Source organism: Clarias gariepinus, chromosome 20, assembly GCF_024256425.1.
Source record: "Clarias gariepinus isolate MV-2021 ecotype Netherlands chromosome 20, CGAR_prim_01v2, whole genome shotgun sequence".
In the NCBI taxonomy this organism is placed as follows: Eukaryota; Metazoa; Chordata; class Actinopteri; order Siluriformes; family Clariidae; genus Clarias; species Clarias gariepinus.
In genome coordinates, this window is record NC_071119.1 from 9,540,940 (window position 1) to 9,556,778 (window position 15,839).

At 38.1% G+C, this 15,839-nt stretch overlaps 1 protein-coding gene across 1 annotated transcript; it reads left to right on the plus strand.

The window, feature by feature from the left end:
• The first annotated feature begins 2,674 nt into the window (after positions 1-2,674).
• On the plus strand, positions 2,675-13,765 carry LOC128508500 (C-type lectin domain family 4 member E-like). Its single transcript, XM_053479845.1, has 6 exons — positions 2,675-2,832; positions 5,902-5,992; positions 11,409-11,684; positions 12,028-12,164; positions 12,263-12,363; positions 12,460-13,765. Exons 2-6 carry the CDS (start codon positions 5,908-5,910, stop codon positions 12,605-12,607), a joined length of 747 nt encoding a protein of 248 aa, XP_053335820.1. The 5' UTR covers positions 2,675-2,832; positions 5,902-5,907; the 3' UTR covers positions 12,608-13,765.
• Positions 13,766-15,839: the final 2,074 nt, after the last annotated feature.

Sequence of the window (15,839 nt, forward strand, 5' to 3'; positions counted from 1 at the left end):
TCATGACCATTGCAAGCTGTGTGTTGGTTTTTCATTATTAACTTCATTAGAGTGAGATGCAGGAAGCTGCAGAGAAAATTACTGTTTTAAATGACTATATGTCCAAAAATATGTGGACACCTGCCCATCATGCCCATATGTATTTTATTCTCTACGTAAACATTACTCTGTTACTCTGTGTTCTCCTCGTGCGTGTTTCCTTTGGGTTCTCCAAATTCCTTTCTCAGTAGTAAGACCTGCAGATCATGCTGATTGGCATTCCCAAATTGCCTGTAGTGTGTGAATGTGTGTGTGCCCTGCGATGGATTGGCACCCCATCCAGGGTGTACCCCACCTCATGCCCTAAGTCTCCTGGATTGGGCTCCAGGCCCCCAGGATAAAGTGGTATAGATGATGAGTGTGTGAGTGAGTTTTAATTTAAGTGATCAATGGTTTGGAAAACATGACAAAGTAGACCAGACCACTATGGCTGTCCTCTGTGCACTCTCCTTGCCTCTCGTTTCTAATTGAATGTTCAATGACCAGTACTCAGCAAAAGGTAATACTGCTAGTTGTAGTTGAAGCTTTTATCATGTATCACTATGGCACATGGGGAATAGTGGCAAGTTTTTCAAAGGTTTTGATGTATTTCAAACCAGATGTCCGCACCAGGACAGTATCCCTGAAGCTGGGTAGGGGTATCAACATAACATTCTCAAATCTAGACAATGAGGTAAGCACCATATCATTGAAGTCAGGCAGTGAAAAAAGCACAATGTTCTCAAAGCTAGCCAATGGAGTAAGGAGAGGAGCATCTAACTGTGTTATTAGTCCGTGCTAAAGCTCTGCATAGTTGGCACCTTGTTGGAGGACTTAGCTCCCATCTGAACACCCCGCTTCTATTTTGCTCCTGCTGACTCACAACACATAACGTCAGGTAGAGCCCCCTCCCAAATTTTTTTTAAAAAGATTCAAAACAAAAACCCTGAAGGATCAAACTTTGCCGGGTTATAGCCACCTGGCTTGGCCATAAGTATCAGACGGTCCATCTGAAAAAAGGTGATGGAGCCGAACACTGGCATGACTATCCCATCATTGTGCCCCCTCATTAAGGCTGTCTTAATGTACAGACTTACCTCAGCTGAAGTCCCAGGGCCCACAAGGATCAGGGCCTCTCATTAGACAATAAAAACTTATTTAACTTATTTAACTTGTTAAATTTTCTGTCCATCACTTGGTACTCATGTTTGTTGCTGCTAATTGATCCAGCTTACAAGGAACCAACATGGGCTCCATGACGCAGCAGCCTATCACCATGTAGAGGAGTAGCTTTTCCCTGTGACATATTCAAATGTGAGTGACAGCTAATGAAGATCGTGGCCAGGACAGAATGTTGGACAAGAAGAAGTTTAATTGGGGTAAACGTTCATGATTCTTTAAAGGGGTAAATAGGAAACAAGGAGAGGCAAGCAGGACCCTTTCTTGAAATGTGTGTGTGTGTGTGTGTGTGTGTGTGTGTGTTTGTGACTCATAGGCCCAAACAAAGCTAAAGAAGAAGCTATTTCTTTGATTAGTGGTTTATATTCTGTAATTATTAGTGTTTCTGCAGACAGGTTTTCTTCTGATAATACAGAGTGAAGCAAACTTTCACAAATCACAACTTTAAAAAACATTTTTCTCACATTCCAGTGTGATGTATCTGAACATCTTCTGTCATACCAGCCTGTCATGTTAGGGAAACGTCTTGATCCCCATGGGTCTCAATCACAAAATCAGCCAAAGCTGTAAACAGATGACACAACAAATTATATACTCTAAAAATCACATTTTATTTGAACACTTAAAAATATATACAAAAAAAACATAAAGACAAAACAATTACCAATTATTGTTAAGGCCAGTCCGTGGCTGTTCAGGATCAAGTTTACAGGGGCTTCTCAGTCTTTGTTAGCGTTAGCCACTGTCTTTCTGTATTAACATCTGCATTAAATTAACCGAGAATTTACTTAATGCACTTTTCATACAAATAAGTTAAGCGACATAACACTCGTATGAGCATTAGTCCATCTCTGAAGCCAAACTATAACTTACCAAGTATTGAAGCCCCCAAACTTCTTAATTTATAAACACTTCAGGGTTTTCGTTAACTAAGTGCTCGCGCTACCGTGCAAAGTCACGGCCAAAGTCACGGCCAAAGTGGGTAAAATAAAAACCTGATTATGAGTGTTTAGCTCGCTAGCTCCTGTACATCTAGCCTCAGCTTGTGTCCTTCATGAACTGCATCACATTATATTCCAGTCACAGAAATAACCTGCAGATCATTCAAGCAGGTCAGAGTCACATGACAGTATACAGTATACATGGCCCTCAGAGAACGCTTTCCTCTAAGCGAGGCATCATGTGGACACGCCCCCTGTGCGCACGAGAAGCGATTAGAGACGGCGAGGGTCAGACACGGAGAATAAAAGATACTTTAGGACTGAGCAGCTTCTGCTTTTCCCGGATTAAATACTGTGTAAAGTGACTCAGAGGCTGAAAGAAGTTACAGGTTCAAGTTGTTCAGTGTAGTTTAGCAGGAAACATGTCAGAGAGTCGTTTTGTCTGTCGGAAGTCTAAAGCTCGGTTAAATAATAAAGTTGACAGTCTAAAGCTCGGTTTAAAATAAAGTTAAAAGTCTAAAGCTCGGTTAAGCCCCATGTTGTGTTTGTTTCCCGCTAGTCGAGTGTAGAGAGAGTCAGAGTCTGGATCTGTACGTCTCCATCACTCACAGCTCTGCACGTCAGTCTGGAATCTCTGTGAGTTTGGAAGCTCCGCCCTTCTTTCTGCTTAACTACATCAAAAGTGACCGACACGGTGAGAGAGAATTTATTATATATTATTATCTGCACTAACGTATAGGATCCCAGTGATATTCATGCTCAATAAAGTCATACATCTTGTTGAACTGAATTGGGGACTTGATTATCTTGTGTAAATTCCTAATGTCCAAACCCCAGTCACTGGATACAGTGGGAGAGTAGCGTTGTGTCAGGAAGGACATTTGGCATAAAAACCTGAAACAAGACTGGTAAAGATTTTTGTTCCAATTAAAATGGAAAAAACTGGGGAAGTCTAGCTCTTCCTTGACCCCCAGGAGAGAAGATCAGTGATAACACTGCACTCAGGGTGTCTGTCTGAAGTCTCACTGTGTAAGTGACTGGATGTGTTGCTGCTGTACTGAAAGCTTGTTTCCTCTTTTATTAATTCTATACCTGCAACAAACCACAAGTGAGAAACTGACAGCATGTAGCAACACTTAAACAGAAAGGCCTTAATGCGCCTCTATACAGTCCTTACACAGTCATGTGACTACCAGACTCACACTGAGAAGTTTACTGAACATGTTATTAGTATGTGGATGATGATTTAAAAAGCATGAATTACTGAATCCTGAAGTGAAGCAGCTTCATCACACACCTGCCTGCTGATCATCAGATGTTACATCTGTTCATTATAGAGAAAAAAAAGCAGACAGAGGTTAGTTAATATTATTGTGTTCACAGAAATGATAAACATTTGTAGTTACATTCTGTCAGGAATATTTAAAACAAATGCTCCTACAGCTACGGTGTATAAACACTACAGTCTCTGTTCAACAAGACGATGATGAATTACTGCAGTTTATTTCAGCTCTGTTTTATTACTGAACATTTTTTATTATAATAAATGTTCACTGAACATCCAGCACAACACATCCAGGATACTCTGACTGTAGTTCAAGCTGAAGGCAATTGTAAAATAACGCACGACTCATATTCCACTATGGTGTTGTGTTGCTTTACCCTCTCGACCACAGGAAGCTACTGCAGTTCGTCTCTTCCTTTACTGGGAGACAGAAACTTATAGCCTTCTTGTCCATAGAAGCTAAGTATTATTAACCACTAATAACGCTGCGTCCACTAAAGTGAGACACAGGTCTGATCCACAGTAATCAGGAGCAATAAACTACAACTGACCTCCTGTTTACTTAAAGCTGGGAGACAGTGTGTGAGTTTTAATGATGGTGTGTAATGTGTTTGATCACACTGTACATTTTAATCAGTTTAGTAATCAATAGTTTGATATTTCTATTAATTTCACATTTCAGTGATCCAACCTATTAACCCTCCCCCCGTATACCCACATGTGAAGAGTAAGATGAAGTAAAAACATTAAGAACTAAACACTTTTTAGTGTACAAGACTACCTCTGTTTGTCAGAGCCTGTAATCTTCCTGCTCTTTTTGTAAAGAAGATCCCATTAACTGTGTGAAACTGTGTTTCTCTACAGAGTGTGTGACTGTCAGTTCGCCTGTCTTATTCTTTTCATGGCAGCATCCGCTGTGTTTACTGCCTCTTAGTACACCACTCTCATGGTAGCAGAATAAACAGGTAGCCTAGGGTTAGTCAACAGGAGCCATATTGTGAGGGAAAACTGTCTGTTATTAGTTAATCGATTGATGATGTTCTCCTCTCATACTCACATATGTCAACACTCTCTCGTACTCCCCCCCCTCCGCCTCCCCCCTGTTTTTCACAGCTATGTCATTCTCCTCTGCCTGCGCTGTCTCGTGGTTTGTGAGTGTCTGACTTGCAGCTCTTTATTGGGTGTTGACAAAACAGAACAATGTTAAAGTAAGGAATAAAAGACCCAATGGCATGTTATTACAATCGTGTGCAAAATGACATTTAGTGATTGGTTTATTGGTTAATAAATTTATTGATTAGTAGCTGTGTTGTTGCTCTTTTTATTTAACTGTTATTATTATTATTATTATTATTATTATTATTATTATTAATTTTTAAATTACAAACAGGTTGATTCTAGCAGTCATGTTTAAGGTATCTGTGTGATCTGTTTTTTGCCCTTAGATCAGTAGATCAGCATCAGGCAAACAGTCTAACAGCTTTGTGGAATGATATTATATGAAACAATAAAAATAATATATTACTGAAATGTGTATAACTTGTAAATAAATCATTTGATTAATGTCTTAGTTCAAGGTGTACTGTACACTGTAAACCCCAATGCTCAAAGTAATTAAACATATTGAGTACTGTTAACTTAAATAATTACAATTAGTTTAAATTAATAGACCTTGATGAATATTTGGAACTTTTTGGTATTTATGAGTTTGTAGAAATGACACTTTTTAAATTTGATATTTTTAGTATCTGTAAGTACTTAAGTAACAGTAACGGGCAGTGGTGGCTCAGTGGTAGGTGTTTCGCCCACCATGCAAAAGGCCTGGATTTGATTCCCAAAAACTGAAAGAAGTGCCTGTCCCAAGCCCAGATAAAATGGTAGGGTTGTGTCAGGAAGGCCGTCTGGCGTAAAACCTGTGCCAAGCTTGTGTGTGGACCGGATTGTCTGCTGTAGCGATCCATTGCAGGGAGCAGCCGAAAGACCAACAACAATTTATTTGATTTACAACAACAAAAAAATAATAGTTAGGCTACTCAATAACAATATCACTACTTTAAAAAAAATCGATGTAACTTATTACTTCAAATTTTTTGACTTATTTGGGTTTACAGTGCACATTACTATAAAACAATTCTAACATTATTTTGCATTTATATAACTGCTGAACTTGCACATGTACAGTTGGGGTATGCGTGAGTTCTGCAGTTTAAATGTTTTCACACTTTGAACACAAGAAGTGACTGATGATGTTGTGGCTCTGATGTGTAACTTCCTCTAACTTCATTTACTGGCAGCAGCACATTTAGTTCAGAGTACAGAGACTCAGCCTGTCAGTCATTTCATGTTTTAGTGGGACTTTTATACTGTACTCAGCTGTAAAAAAGTATTTTTTTTCCTTTTTTTCTGCATATTAGTCACATAGAGCCAGGTAGGTTTGTTAATTGATTTTCCCTTAATAAATGAAATTGCATTTTGCAGGATAAGATGCCGAGAGGTTCCTACAATGCGGCAGACAGTGGTGAAGGTCATGGCACTGACTCTAAGACACGACGAGAAGCTCAACACTCAGGTACAGAATGATTAAGTTTGTTTGGGCAAAAGTGTTAGAAAGTGCAGAGGTTCAGTAATTCAGTGTTTTATTCCAGTGATGGAGATGATGGTGGAAATCTGTAAGAATTTACACACTGTTAGGGGGAACACAGAGAGGGAACAGAAAACAGTACCTTTTTCACCATGCTTTGCTTTTCTGATTCAGTGATGTCATGTTCATGTGAGATTGGTCTCTTCATGCTTCCTCTGGCACCTTCTAATCTATAGCGTTTTATTCTTAGCTCTCTTTATGACTACAGTCTCGCCCTCTCTCTCTCTCTCTCTCTCTCTCACTCACATTCACACACACTTACATGTGTAAATCAAATTAAACTGTCCTCACATAAACAGTGTAGTATAGATCCAAGGACACTTACTAAAGACAGTAGACGGCCTGAAATGCCGGTCGGTTATAATCTCCTCCTGCATCTGAGCCTTCCTCTTAGTTTAGTCCTTATAATCACACTTCTCTGTTTAGGAAAAATAAAAACTTTTTCCTTTTTTTATTGTACTTTTAATCAGCTTATCGGGTTACTTGGCATTTATTACCTTATTTATTTTTGAAGATAAAGGTGATATATGACGTTAAAATGCTCCAAAAACACTAAAGCATGTAAAAATCCTACTCTGTAAATAACACTCTGGTGGAGCTCTTCTATTGCAGGTCTTCCAATTTGTGTTACTAACAAACAAAACAAGTGGAGAAAAGTTTTTTTGAGCAGAAACAATTTATTTTTTTCATATTTATTAGTTGTTAATTCATGTTAACAGCCTCAGTGTTCAGTTATAAAGAGTTAAAACACAACTAAGAGCTGTAGAAGGTTGGGTTAGCCATTAGTCGCTAGCTGCTAACCTGCCCATCTTTAGCTTGTAAGAAACATATGGACCAGAGAGCGTTTTATTAAATTATATATCAATAAACAGGTGTAATTGAGGATAATGTTACAAAGATAAAAAAAAATAATAAATCTGTGAATACGCTTTTATTCACATACAGTTAATCTATTTTTAGTAGATTTATCCAGCTTCAGGATGCAATACAAGAAAGAATTAATATTTTTTTATTATTATTGTTACTGCTCTCTATATTATTAATTTTTTTATTTCACACATTACTGAGTAAGCATAATTTTTTTATCATTCATTTCGAGGTCTTAAGTTCAAGTTCAAGTTCAAGTAGGCTTTATTGTCATTACAACCATATACAGTTAGTACACAGTGAAACGAAACAATGTTCCTCCAGGACCAAGGTGCTACATGCAACATAAATTTACAACATAAATTAACATAGACACTAAACTAGCTAACCAAGAGGCCTAGCTAGCTGGCTAGCAGAGACAGGACAGAGAGACCTAACATAAATTAACAAAAACTAACTAGCTAAGTATAACTACAGGTTTTATAGACAACATAAAGTGCACGTGCAAATGTGCAAACAAGAGCAACAACAAAGTGACAGTGCGCAACCACGACATAACAGAACATAAAATATGGTGTTGAGGTAGTGGGTAAACATAAACATTCCTTAACACAGCAGCAAGAATTGAGGAATTAGTGCAAAAAGTAGTCCAGTAATGATCATTGTGCAAAAGGGATAAACAGTGAAGCATTTACAGGTTGGTGTGTACGATAATTTGGTGGTGTAGGTCAGTGTGTCTGTGCTTGTGTTGATTTGTCAGTCCAGTCCCAATATTTTGAGGTAGTTGAGTTAAGCTGTGTGTGTGTGTGTGTGTGTGTGTGTGAGTGTGTGTGTGTGTGTGTGTGTGTGTGTGTGTTTGTGTTTATCAGTCCAGTCCCTTTTTGTTGAGGAGACGGATGGCTTGTGAAAAAAAAGCTGTTGCACAGTCTGGATGTGTGTGCCCGAATGCTTAAAGTGATTGTGGATTCTCTGGGCGTGTGCGCGCTTCACCTCTCTGATGGCCCAAGAAAGTTTGACCCTTGCTGTTCTGAGGGCCACCTTGTCTCCCGCTTTGAAGGCAGAGTTTCTGGTCCTCAGAAGTGGATACACGCAGTAATCCACGGTTACTGATTGGGTCGTGAGATGATGCTCTTGGAGACAGTGACGTCATCGGTGCACTTGTTAATGTAGCTGGTCACTGATGACGTGTACTCCTCCAAGTCAGTGAAGTCTTGGGTGTTACACAAGACTCTTACACGGCCTGTGTAGTGCATGTATAGGGGGGTCCAGTTCTGAGTACACACTTATATGAATGGAGTTAATTCGTAGAGTTTGTGTGATGTGAAAGCTGTGTCGTGATCAGACAGAATCTCTTTTGGACTCTGACATGGGAGATTCTTCAGTGGAGTGAACCACATAATTACATGCTGAGATTTTGTGAAGAGGCTTCTGGTTATATCATTGTGTTACCCATTAGACTCACACAAAGCTCTGCCCATGTGCAGTTCATTCTAATGGACATTTAATTTCCATCCCAATTCTTTTAAATGAGACCTCACTAAGCAGAAAAGGACACAATGGTGCTTTAGGGCATGTTGAAGGATTCCCCAGTTGGCATCTATAACAGGAAGTCCACCAGGTTTTCATGAATTAAAATTTACTACAGTATGAGACTGGTGTTTTAACCACCCTAGTGCCTCACCATGTGGCTATGAAGTAAAGTGGAAACTCGGTTTACAAATGCCCCAGAGTACGAACAAATCGGTTTATGACCAAAACATTTGCCTAAAATTTGTCTCTAAATGTGTGTGTGTGTGTATGTGCCAAGTACTTACTTCTTTTATGAGCACCACTCTGAAACTTCTGCTTTTCTGATATTTTGACGTAACTACTCAGAAGCTTCGCCTCACTACGGCTCTACATTCTGATAGACTGCTGTGTCACGGTGCACAGGTGAGTCACTTGTAGTTGGATCGATCAGCAGCTACTAACATGAATATCAAGTGATGGACAGAAAATTCACATAAAATACACAGATAGCCGAAACACTATTCAAGCAAAAGTAATACACAACTGTGTTACTAGTTACTAAAAACTTTTTACACTGTTAATAGGTTGAAAACATATATTAGTATAATAGAGACAGAAGTGCCTCAGACAGTATTAGTCATTGTCAGTGTTGGGGGACGTCATTAAAAAGTAATCAGTTACATTACAGCGTTACTTTCTGATCTTCTTTTCACCTACGCGGTTAAAGCAAGCTCATTTGTCAGTCCCATGTTGATAAGAATATTAAAAACATGGAAAAAATAATATAAACCGGATATAAACAAACAAGGGGAAACTGTAAATGTATATAACAGACATTAACACACCAGTGTGGTTCAATAATCTTAAAAGGATCCTATGAATCTACACACAACCTAATTTTAGGTAACCAGAAGTATTAGAACAGTTTAAATATATTAAAATAAATACTTAGAGAATAAACATTAGAGAAACTGCAGCTCTGCTTCACAAACCTGAGGGTCTATCAAGATGCCCGCAAAGACACTTATTAAAACTTTTTTTCAATATTGTATCTGTCAAAAGCTTTTTTAATATTTATTTGTGATTACCTGCATGATGTCTATGGTTAATCTGTAACTGCAAATCAATTACTCATTTTTAATCGTATGTTTTAAACGTACCTTAAAGGGATCTCCAGTACTATACAAAGGTCAAAGTCACACACAAGTAACTGATGTAGAGGTACAGCTGTGCAGGAAAATACAAGTGGACTTGCTGTTTGTTTTCTATGAGGCTTTCAGGTTTCAGATAGTTTCCATTTCCCCCACTAGATGGAGCCACTGAGGGCTTATGCAGCTCATCCAATTAATGACCCACCTGGTTCTCTGGTCCTCTCCAGTTTCAGGAACTTATACTGTGTATATCTTGTGATTTCTTTTTTTATTATTTTTTTAATATATATATATATAGTTTTTAAAACATTGCTGCCTTCTGGTCTGTTCTAAATTTTACTGACCCAGCAGTAGTTACTTGTGTGAAAAATGTAAATGCATCAGCTGTGTATCCAGTAACAGTAACACTGCAGAGAACAGAGAGGATTCAGGGCCAGCTAGTAAGAGGTTAATTAGCAGAATAATGTTGCATAGCTTTGTTAAAAAAAAAAATAGGACTATCCTGATACTGCTTTAAACATTTTACTCAAGTTAAAGTCCTAAGACCATGATGTTCTAAAATTTACTTAAACTACAAAAGTACTACAAGTACTCCATCATCCTCATCATCATCATCTATGGTGAATTCAGGGCTACTGAAACCCGAGGTCAGACCACAAAGCGTCTATAGCAACTGTGCATATGACATGCAGAAGTAACGCCTGCCGAATTATAGTCTGGAGAAAACTTTACTACAAAATAAACATAAAATGGAAATATTTAAGTGAAACATGTGATGTATGTTATGGTTCTGACCCGACCCAACAATACAGACGTGTTGAAGACAGCTGTTAAAGCACCTTGTTCTTCAGTAACGCCTCAGCAGTGCCACAGACTGATCACCGCTGTGCCATGACACACTGATGTAGGAATTTGTGCTAAAGGGGTCCTGAGAGAGTAAATGAAGATATTAATCTTATGTGTGTGTGTGTGTGTGTGTGCACTGTGATTGATTGGCACCGCGTCCATGGTGTACGCGGCCTCGTGCCCTGAGTCCCCTGGTTTGGGCTCCAGGCCTCCTGTGACCCTGGATAAGCACTAGAAATAATGATTAAGTGAGAGTGTTTATTGTTTTAGAGCTAAATTAATGTAATGCACTAAGGGAAATGTTATTTCTTATTATTGTCTTTTTTATAGTCTGTGTATAGTGTCTGAAGCTGTTTATACTTGGCTGTACAGCACTTACAAATCTCATGTCTCTTGTACACAAATTGCTCATGAATATTTTAAGTTTTGTGTCATAATTTCTTTTTTTCATCACACGGCTATAAGAGTGTAAGTGTCCTTTTTTGTCTTCAGTGGTCTCAGAAAACCCTTTGAAGACATTTAAACCACTCAGAGCCGCTGTGTTTCACAGGAAACATCTTTACTGATCACATGAAAGAAAGAAGTGATGCGATTAAATCATCAAATTGTAATAATTTGGCAAAATAAGTTAAAGTCTCTGCATGTTCTGCTGTCAAACTGTTCATGTTGTTCCATCAAGTGAGAAACAATCAGATGAAGTCTTTACACCCCCCCATTACAGTTAAAATCTCATTCTGATCTGCTGCATCGGGTCAGACTGTTCTGACTGAAGTGTTTACATGATGTAGTTTTATTTAGATCAGGACATTATTATGATTATTAGTGGAATATTAATATCCATGTGAACACATGACAGATAACTACAAATATGACCATGTACATGTGTTCAGAGTCAGTGAGTTTAATATGATTTAACATACAGAACACATGAAAAAAGAAAATAAAACGTCTCTGTGATCACTGATCATTAGGAGGAGACACTGCATGGAGCAGGTGGTCCAGACTGACTGCAGTGTGTGAGATGCTGCTGTGTGTTCTCCTGCTGACTGCCATCACAGTGCTGTGGATTAATTACCACATCCTGAAGACAAAATACGAGTTACAGACCAGCAACAACAACCTGACTGTAGCGAGAGACCAGTTACAGACCTGTAACAACAACCTGAATACAGAGAGAGAGCAGTTTCAGAGGGAGAGAACCCAGTTACAGAGGGAGAGAGATGAACTCCAGAGGTTTTTAGAACAGGGTGAGTAACACTTTACTGCAGAACTGTCACATGATTATTAATGAACATAATTGTAAACATTCATAATTACATTTAATTAACATTTATTAATTTATCAATAAAACATCATTAAAACAAGTCTGTTCCTGTTATTACTTCTCCATACTGTAACAGCGAGTCTGTAGTAGTCTGTGCTTCTGTTGTTGTTGTTGTTGTTGTTTTTCTCATGACACTAGGAAATTAAAAATCACAATTTATTTATGAAGTAAAAAAATACTGACTTACAAATATACTGTAAATATAATAATGTTAAGGCAAAAATAATTCTGTCGTTATTCTTCCATTTAAAAAAAAAAAAATCCAGGATTAAGTACAGGATGGAATTATTCCAGCTCCAGTGTTTACATCGTCAATATTGAGCAGAAGACCTGGACTGAGAGCAGAGAGAGCTGCAGAGTGAGAGGAGCAAACCTGGTGATCATAAACAGCACAGAGGAACAGGTGTGTGTGTGTGTGTGTGTGTGTGTGTGTGTGTGTGTGTGTGTGTGTGTGTTTGTGTCCCTTATTTATTCTTGCATTTTTACTACAAACATTGACAGGAATTCGTCAATAAACTGCGGGGTGGAGGAAGAGCTTGGATTGGTCTGAGTAACAGAGAGAACAAGTGGAAGTGGGTGGACGATACAACACTGATCACTGGGTAAGAAATCACTGAACTAATAATTTACTTCTGATACAGTTACTGACTCTTCATTAGTCTGAGAAACACAGCAGATCCTCTGATTCTCTCCTTCAGGTTCTGGGCAAGTGAAGGACCAAACAGTGCTGCAGGAAAAGATCGTTGTGTTGTAATTGGTAAAACATCTGATCCTGTGAAGAACTGGGGTGATGATTCCTGTAATGAACAGTTTAAATATATCTGTGAGAAGAAAATCTCTAACTGAACTGCTGTATGTGAATGAAAAGCAGTGAATTGAATGTACATGTGTATCTGTGTGTGTGAGTGTGTTGTGTCTGTAAAATCCTCATTACTGTTAATAACTCTGTAACCATGACGGTGTCACCTGTTTATCTTTCAGAGATTATTTTTCATTCAGGTTTGTTTATGAAACGCTACAGATTCTACAGTAGTGACGTGTACAAACACCAGAGCTGTGGGCTTTCATTTGGGATTTAACTGCATTTGGACGACTTTACAGTCATGTGTGTGTGTCAACATGGCCACCAGATTAACTTAGTCTAATCTAATTTAGGTGTTGCACCATTAATAAATAAATAAAGATAAGTAAAGATAACTAGCTTTCCGTTATACAGTCAACCCCCGTGAGGTCGCGGTTCAGAGTTCACAGCCTCAGTCGTTCTCAGATTTTTCCCTTAGAATCTAACTAATAATTATTTGCAAAAACCCCCCAAAAATGTCCTCCACCATTTTTATATATATAATATATAATATTTTATGCGCTTTAACTCTAAACTATTAAGAACAATATAATTAACTAATTTTGTAACATAAATATTAATGTAAATTCAGCCAAATTTCCATATAAAATATAATACTGTATATTTTTTTAGTTCTGTAGAGAGAACACAAAGCAACTGTAGAGGAAAATGCAGCTTGGGACGGTGAATTATTACCGTATTTACCCTCCAGTACTGATACCACAGAAAACAACATCGTATACAGAAGGAAACACGCTTGCATGATTTACAGTACATACAGAGGTAACATCTGTATTTTATATTCTAGCACTGCGGGAGACACAGCAGTACAGTTCTGTACAGTATACGGGTTTACATTAATAATTTTTTATGGTAATCTATTAAGCTGAGTTTAAAATGTAATTAAAGTGTTTAGGGGCAGATTTAGGGTGTAAACTATAAAAATAGTAATTTATAGACATTATTTTACCTTATCCAAAATTTGCATTATTTTTTTTATTTATTTATTTTTTTTATTTTTTACAATTTATAGGTGCTCTAAGAACGTAACTCCTACAATTTTCAGGAGTCAACTGTATATGTTTTTGCCTGTAGCACTGATTCTGCACATACACACAGCATTCAGGACACAGAGACCACATCTCCCCTAAGAGTCAGCAAATAATGGGATATTTCTTTATATTTAAATTCATTTGCAGTTTAGTAATCAATAAAAAAAAAATTCTGTTCATAATTCATGTCTCAAGAGTCTATTTTCTGATTGGAATTTTACACTTTTATTACAGACTGTGAACATGTTTTAACAGATCCAACATTTCCTGAGAAACTAACTAATATTTACTTTGAGAATCCAGAAGACCCTTTGAGAACAGCGTTTATGTCCATACTGGACTCAGTAGGAGTAAATCAGTGTATAGTAGGACCCTAGTACGTTTAGTACGGTAGCGCAGCGCTGTGCGTACATTATTACTGTGACACACTTCAATTGAGACAAGATAGTGATCTGAGATAACTTCAGATAGTAGAATTGTGAATAAATTTCTTATACTTAATCCGAATAATATTATTAAATCTAAAGTGTGACCTGCTTTATGAGTGGGTCCTACTACACAGAAATTCAGAGTACGGCCCTGGAGGTCTGTAAATGACAATTAGCGGAATCGACTGAGCTGACCTAATATAGTTAAATACACTTACAGTGGTGTGAAAAACTATTTGCCCCCTTCCTGATTTCCTATTCTTTTGCATGTTTGTCACACTTAAATGATTTTTGCTCATCAAAAACCGTTAACTATTAGTCAAAGATAACATAATTGAACACAAAATGCAGTTTTTAAATGAAGGTTTACGTTATTAAGGGAGAAAAAAAAACTCCAAATCTACATGGCCCTGTGTGAAAAAGTGATTGCCCCCCCTGTTAAAAAATAACTTAACTGTGGTTTATCACACCTGAGTTCAATTTCTGTAGTCACCCCCAGGCCTGATTACTGCCACACCTGTTTCAATCAAGAAATCACTTAAATAGGAGCTACCTGACACAGAGAAGTAGCCCAAAAGCACCTCAAAAGCTAGACATCATGCCAAGATCCAAAGAAATTCAGGAACAAATGAGAACAAAAGTAATTGAGATCTATCAGTCTGGTAAAGGTTATAAAGCCATTTCTAAAGCTTTGGGACTCCAGCGAACCACAAAGAGAGCCATTATCCACAAATGGCAAAAACATGGAACAGTGGTGAACCTTCCCAGGAGTGTCCGGCCGACCAAAATTACCCCAAGAGCACAACTCAGGACAACATTTAAAGAACTGCAGGCCTCACTTGCCTCAATTAAGGTCAGTGTTCACGACTCCACCATAAGAAAGAGGCTGGGCAAAAACGGCCTGCATGGCAGATTTCCAAGGCGCAAACCACTTTTAAGCAAAAAGAACATTATGGCTCCTCTCAATTTTGCTAAAAAACATCTCAATGATTGCCAAGACTTTTGGGAAAATACCTTGTGGACCGACGAGACAAAAGTTGAACTTTTTGGAAGGTGCGTGTCCCGTTACATCTGGCGTAAAAGTAACACAGCATTTCAGTAAAAGAACAATATACCAACAGTAAAATATGGTGGTGGTGGTGTGATGGTCTGGGGTTGTTTTGCTGCTTCAGGACCTGGAAGGCTTGCAGTGATAGATGGAACCATGAATTCTACTGTCTACCAAAAAATCCTGAAGGAGAATGTCCGGCCATCTGTTCGTCAAATAAAGCTGAAGCGATCTTGGGTGCTGCAGCAGGACAATGACCCAAAACACACCAGCAAATCCACCTCTGAATGGCTAAAGAAAAACAAAATAAAGACACTGGAGTGGCCTAGTCAAAGTCCTGACCTGAATCCTATTGAGATGTTGTGGCATGACCTTAAAAAGGCCATGCCACAACTAGAAAACCCTCAAATAAATCTGAATTACAACAATTCTGCAAAGATGAGTGGGCCAAAATTCCTCCAGAGCGCTGTAAAAGACTCGTTGCAAGTTATCGCAAACGCTTGATTGCAGTTATTGTTGCCAAGGGTGGCCCAACCAGTTATTAGGTTCAGGGGGCAATTACTTTTTCACACAAGGCCATGTAGGTTTGGATTTTTTTTCTCCCTAAATAATAAAAACCATCATTTAAAAACTGCATTTTGTGTTTACTTGTGTTATCTTTAACTAATAGTTAAATGTGTTTGATGATCAGAAACATTTTGTGTGACAA

Excerpts from the sequence above, each read along its gene's own strand:
- LOC128508500 (XM_053479845.1), top strand. The coding sequence starts at position 5,908 with ATGCCGAGAGGTTCCTACAATGCGGCAGACAGTGGTGAAGGTCATGGC. Across the intron at positions 5,993-11,408 it reads ACGAGAAGCTCAACACTCAG|GAGGAGACACTGCATGGAGC; the intron begins GTACAGAATGAT and ends ACTGATCATTAG. Across the intron at positions 11,685-12,027 it reads CCAGAGGTTTTTAGAACAGG|GATTAAGTACAGGATGGAAT; the intron begins GTGAGTAACACT and ends AAAAAAATCCAG.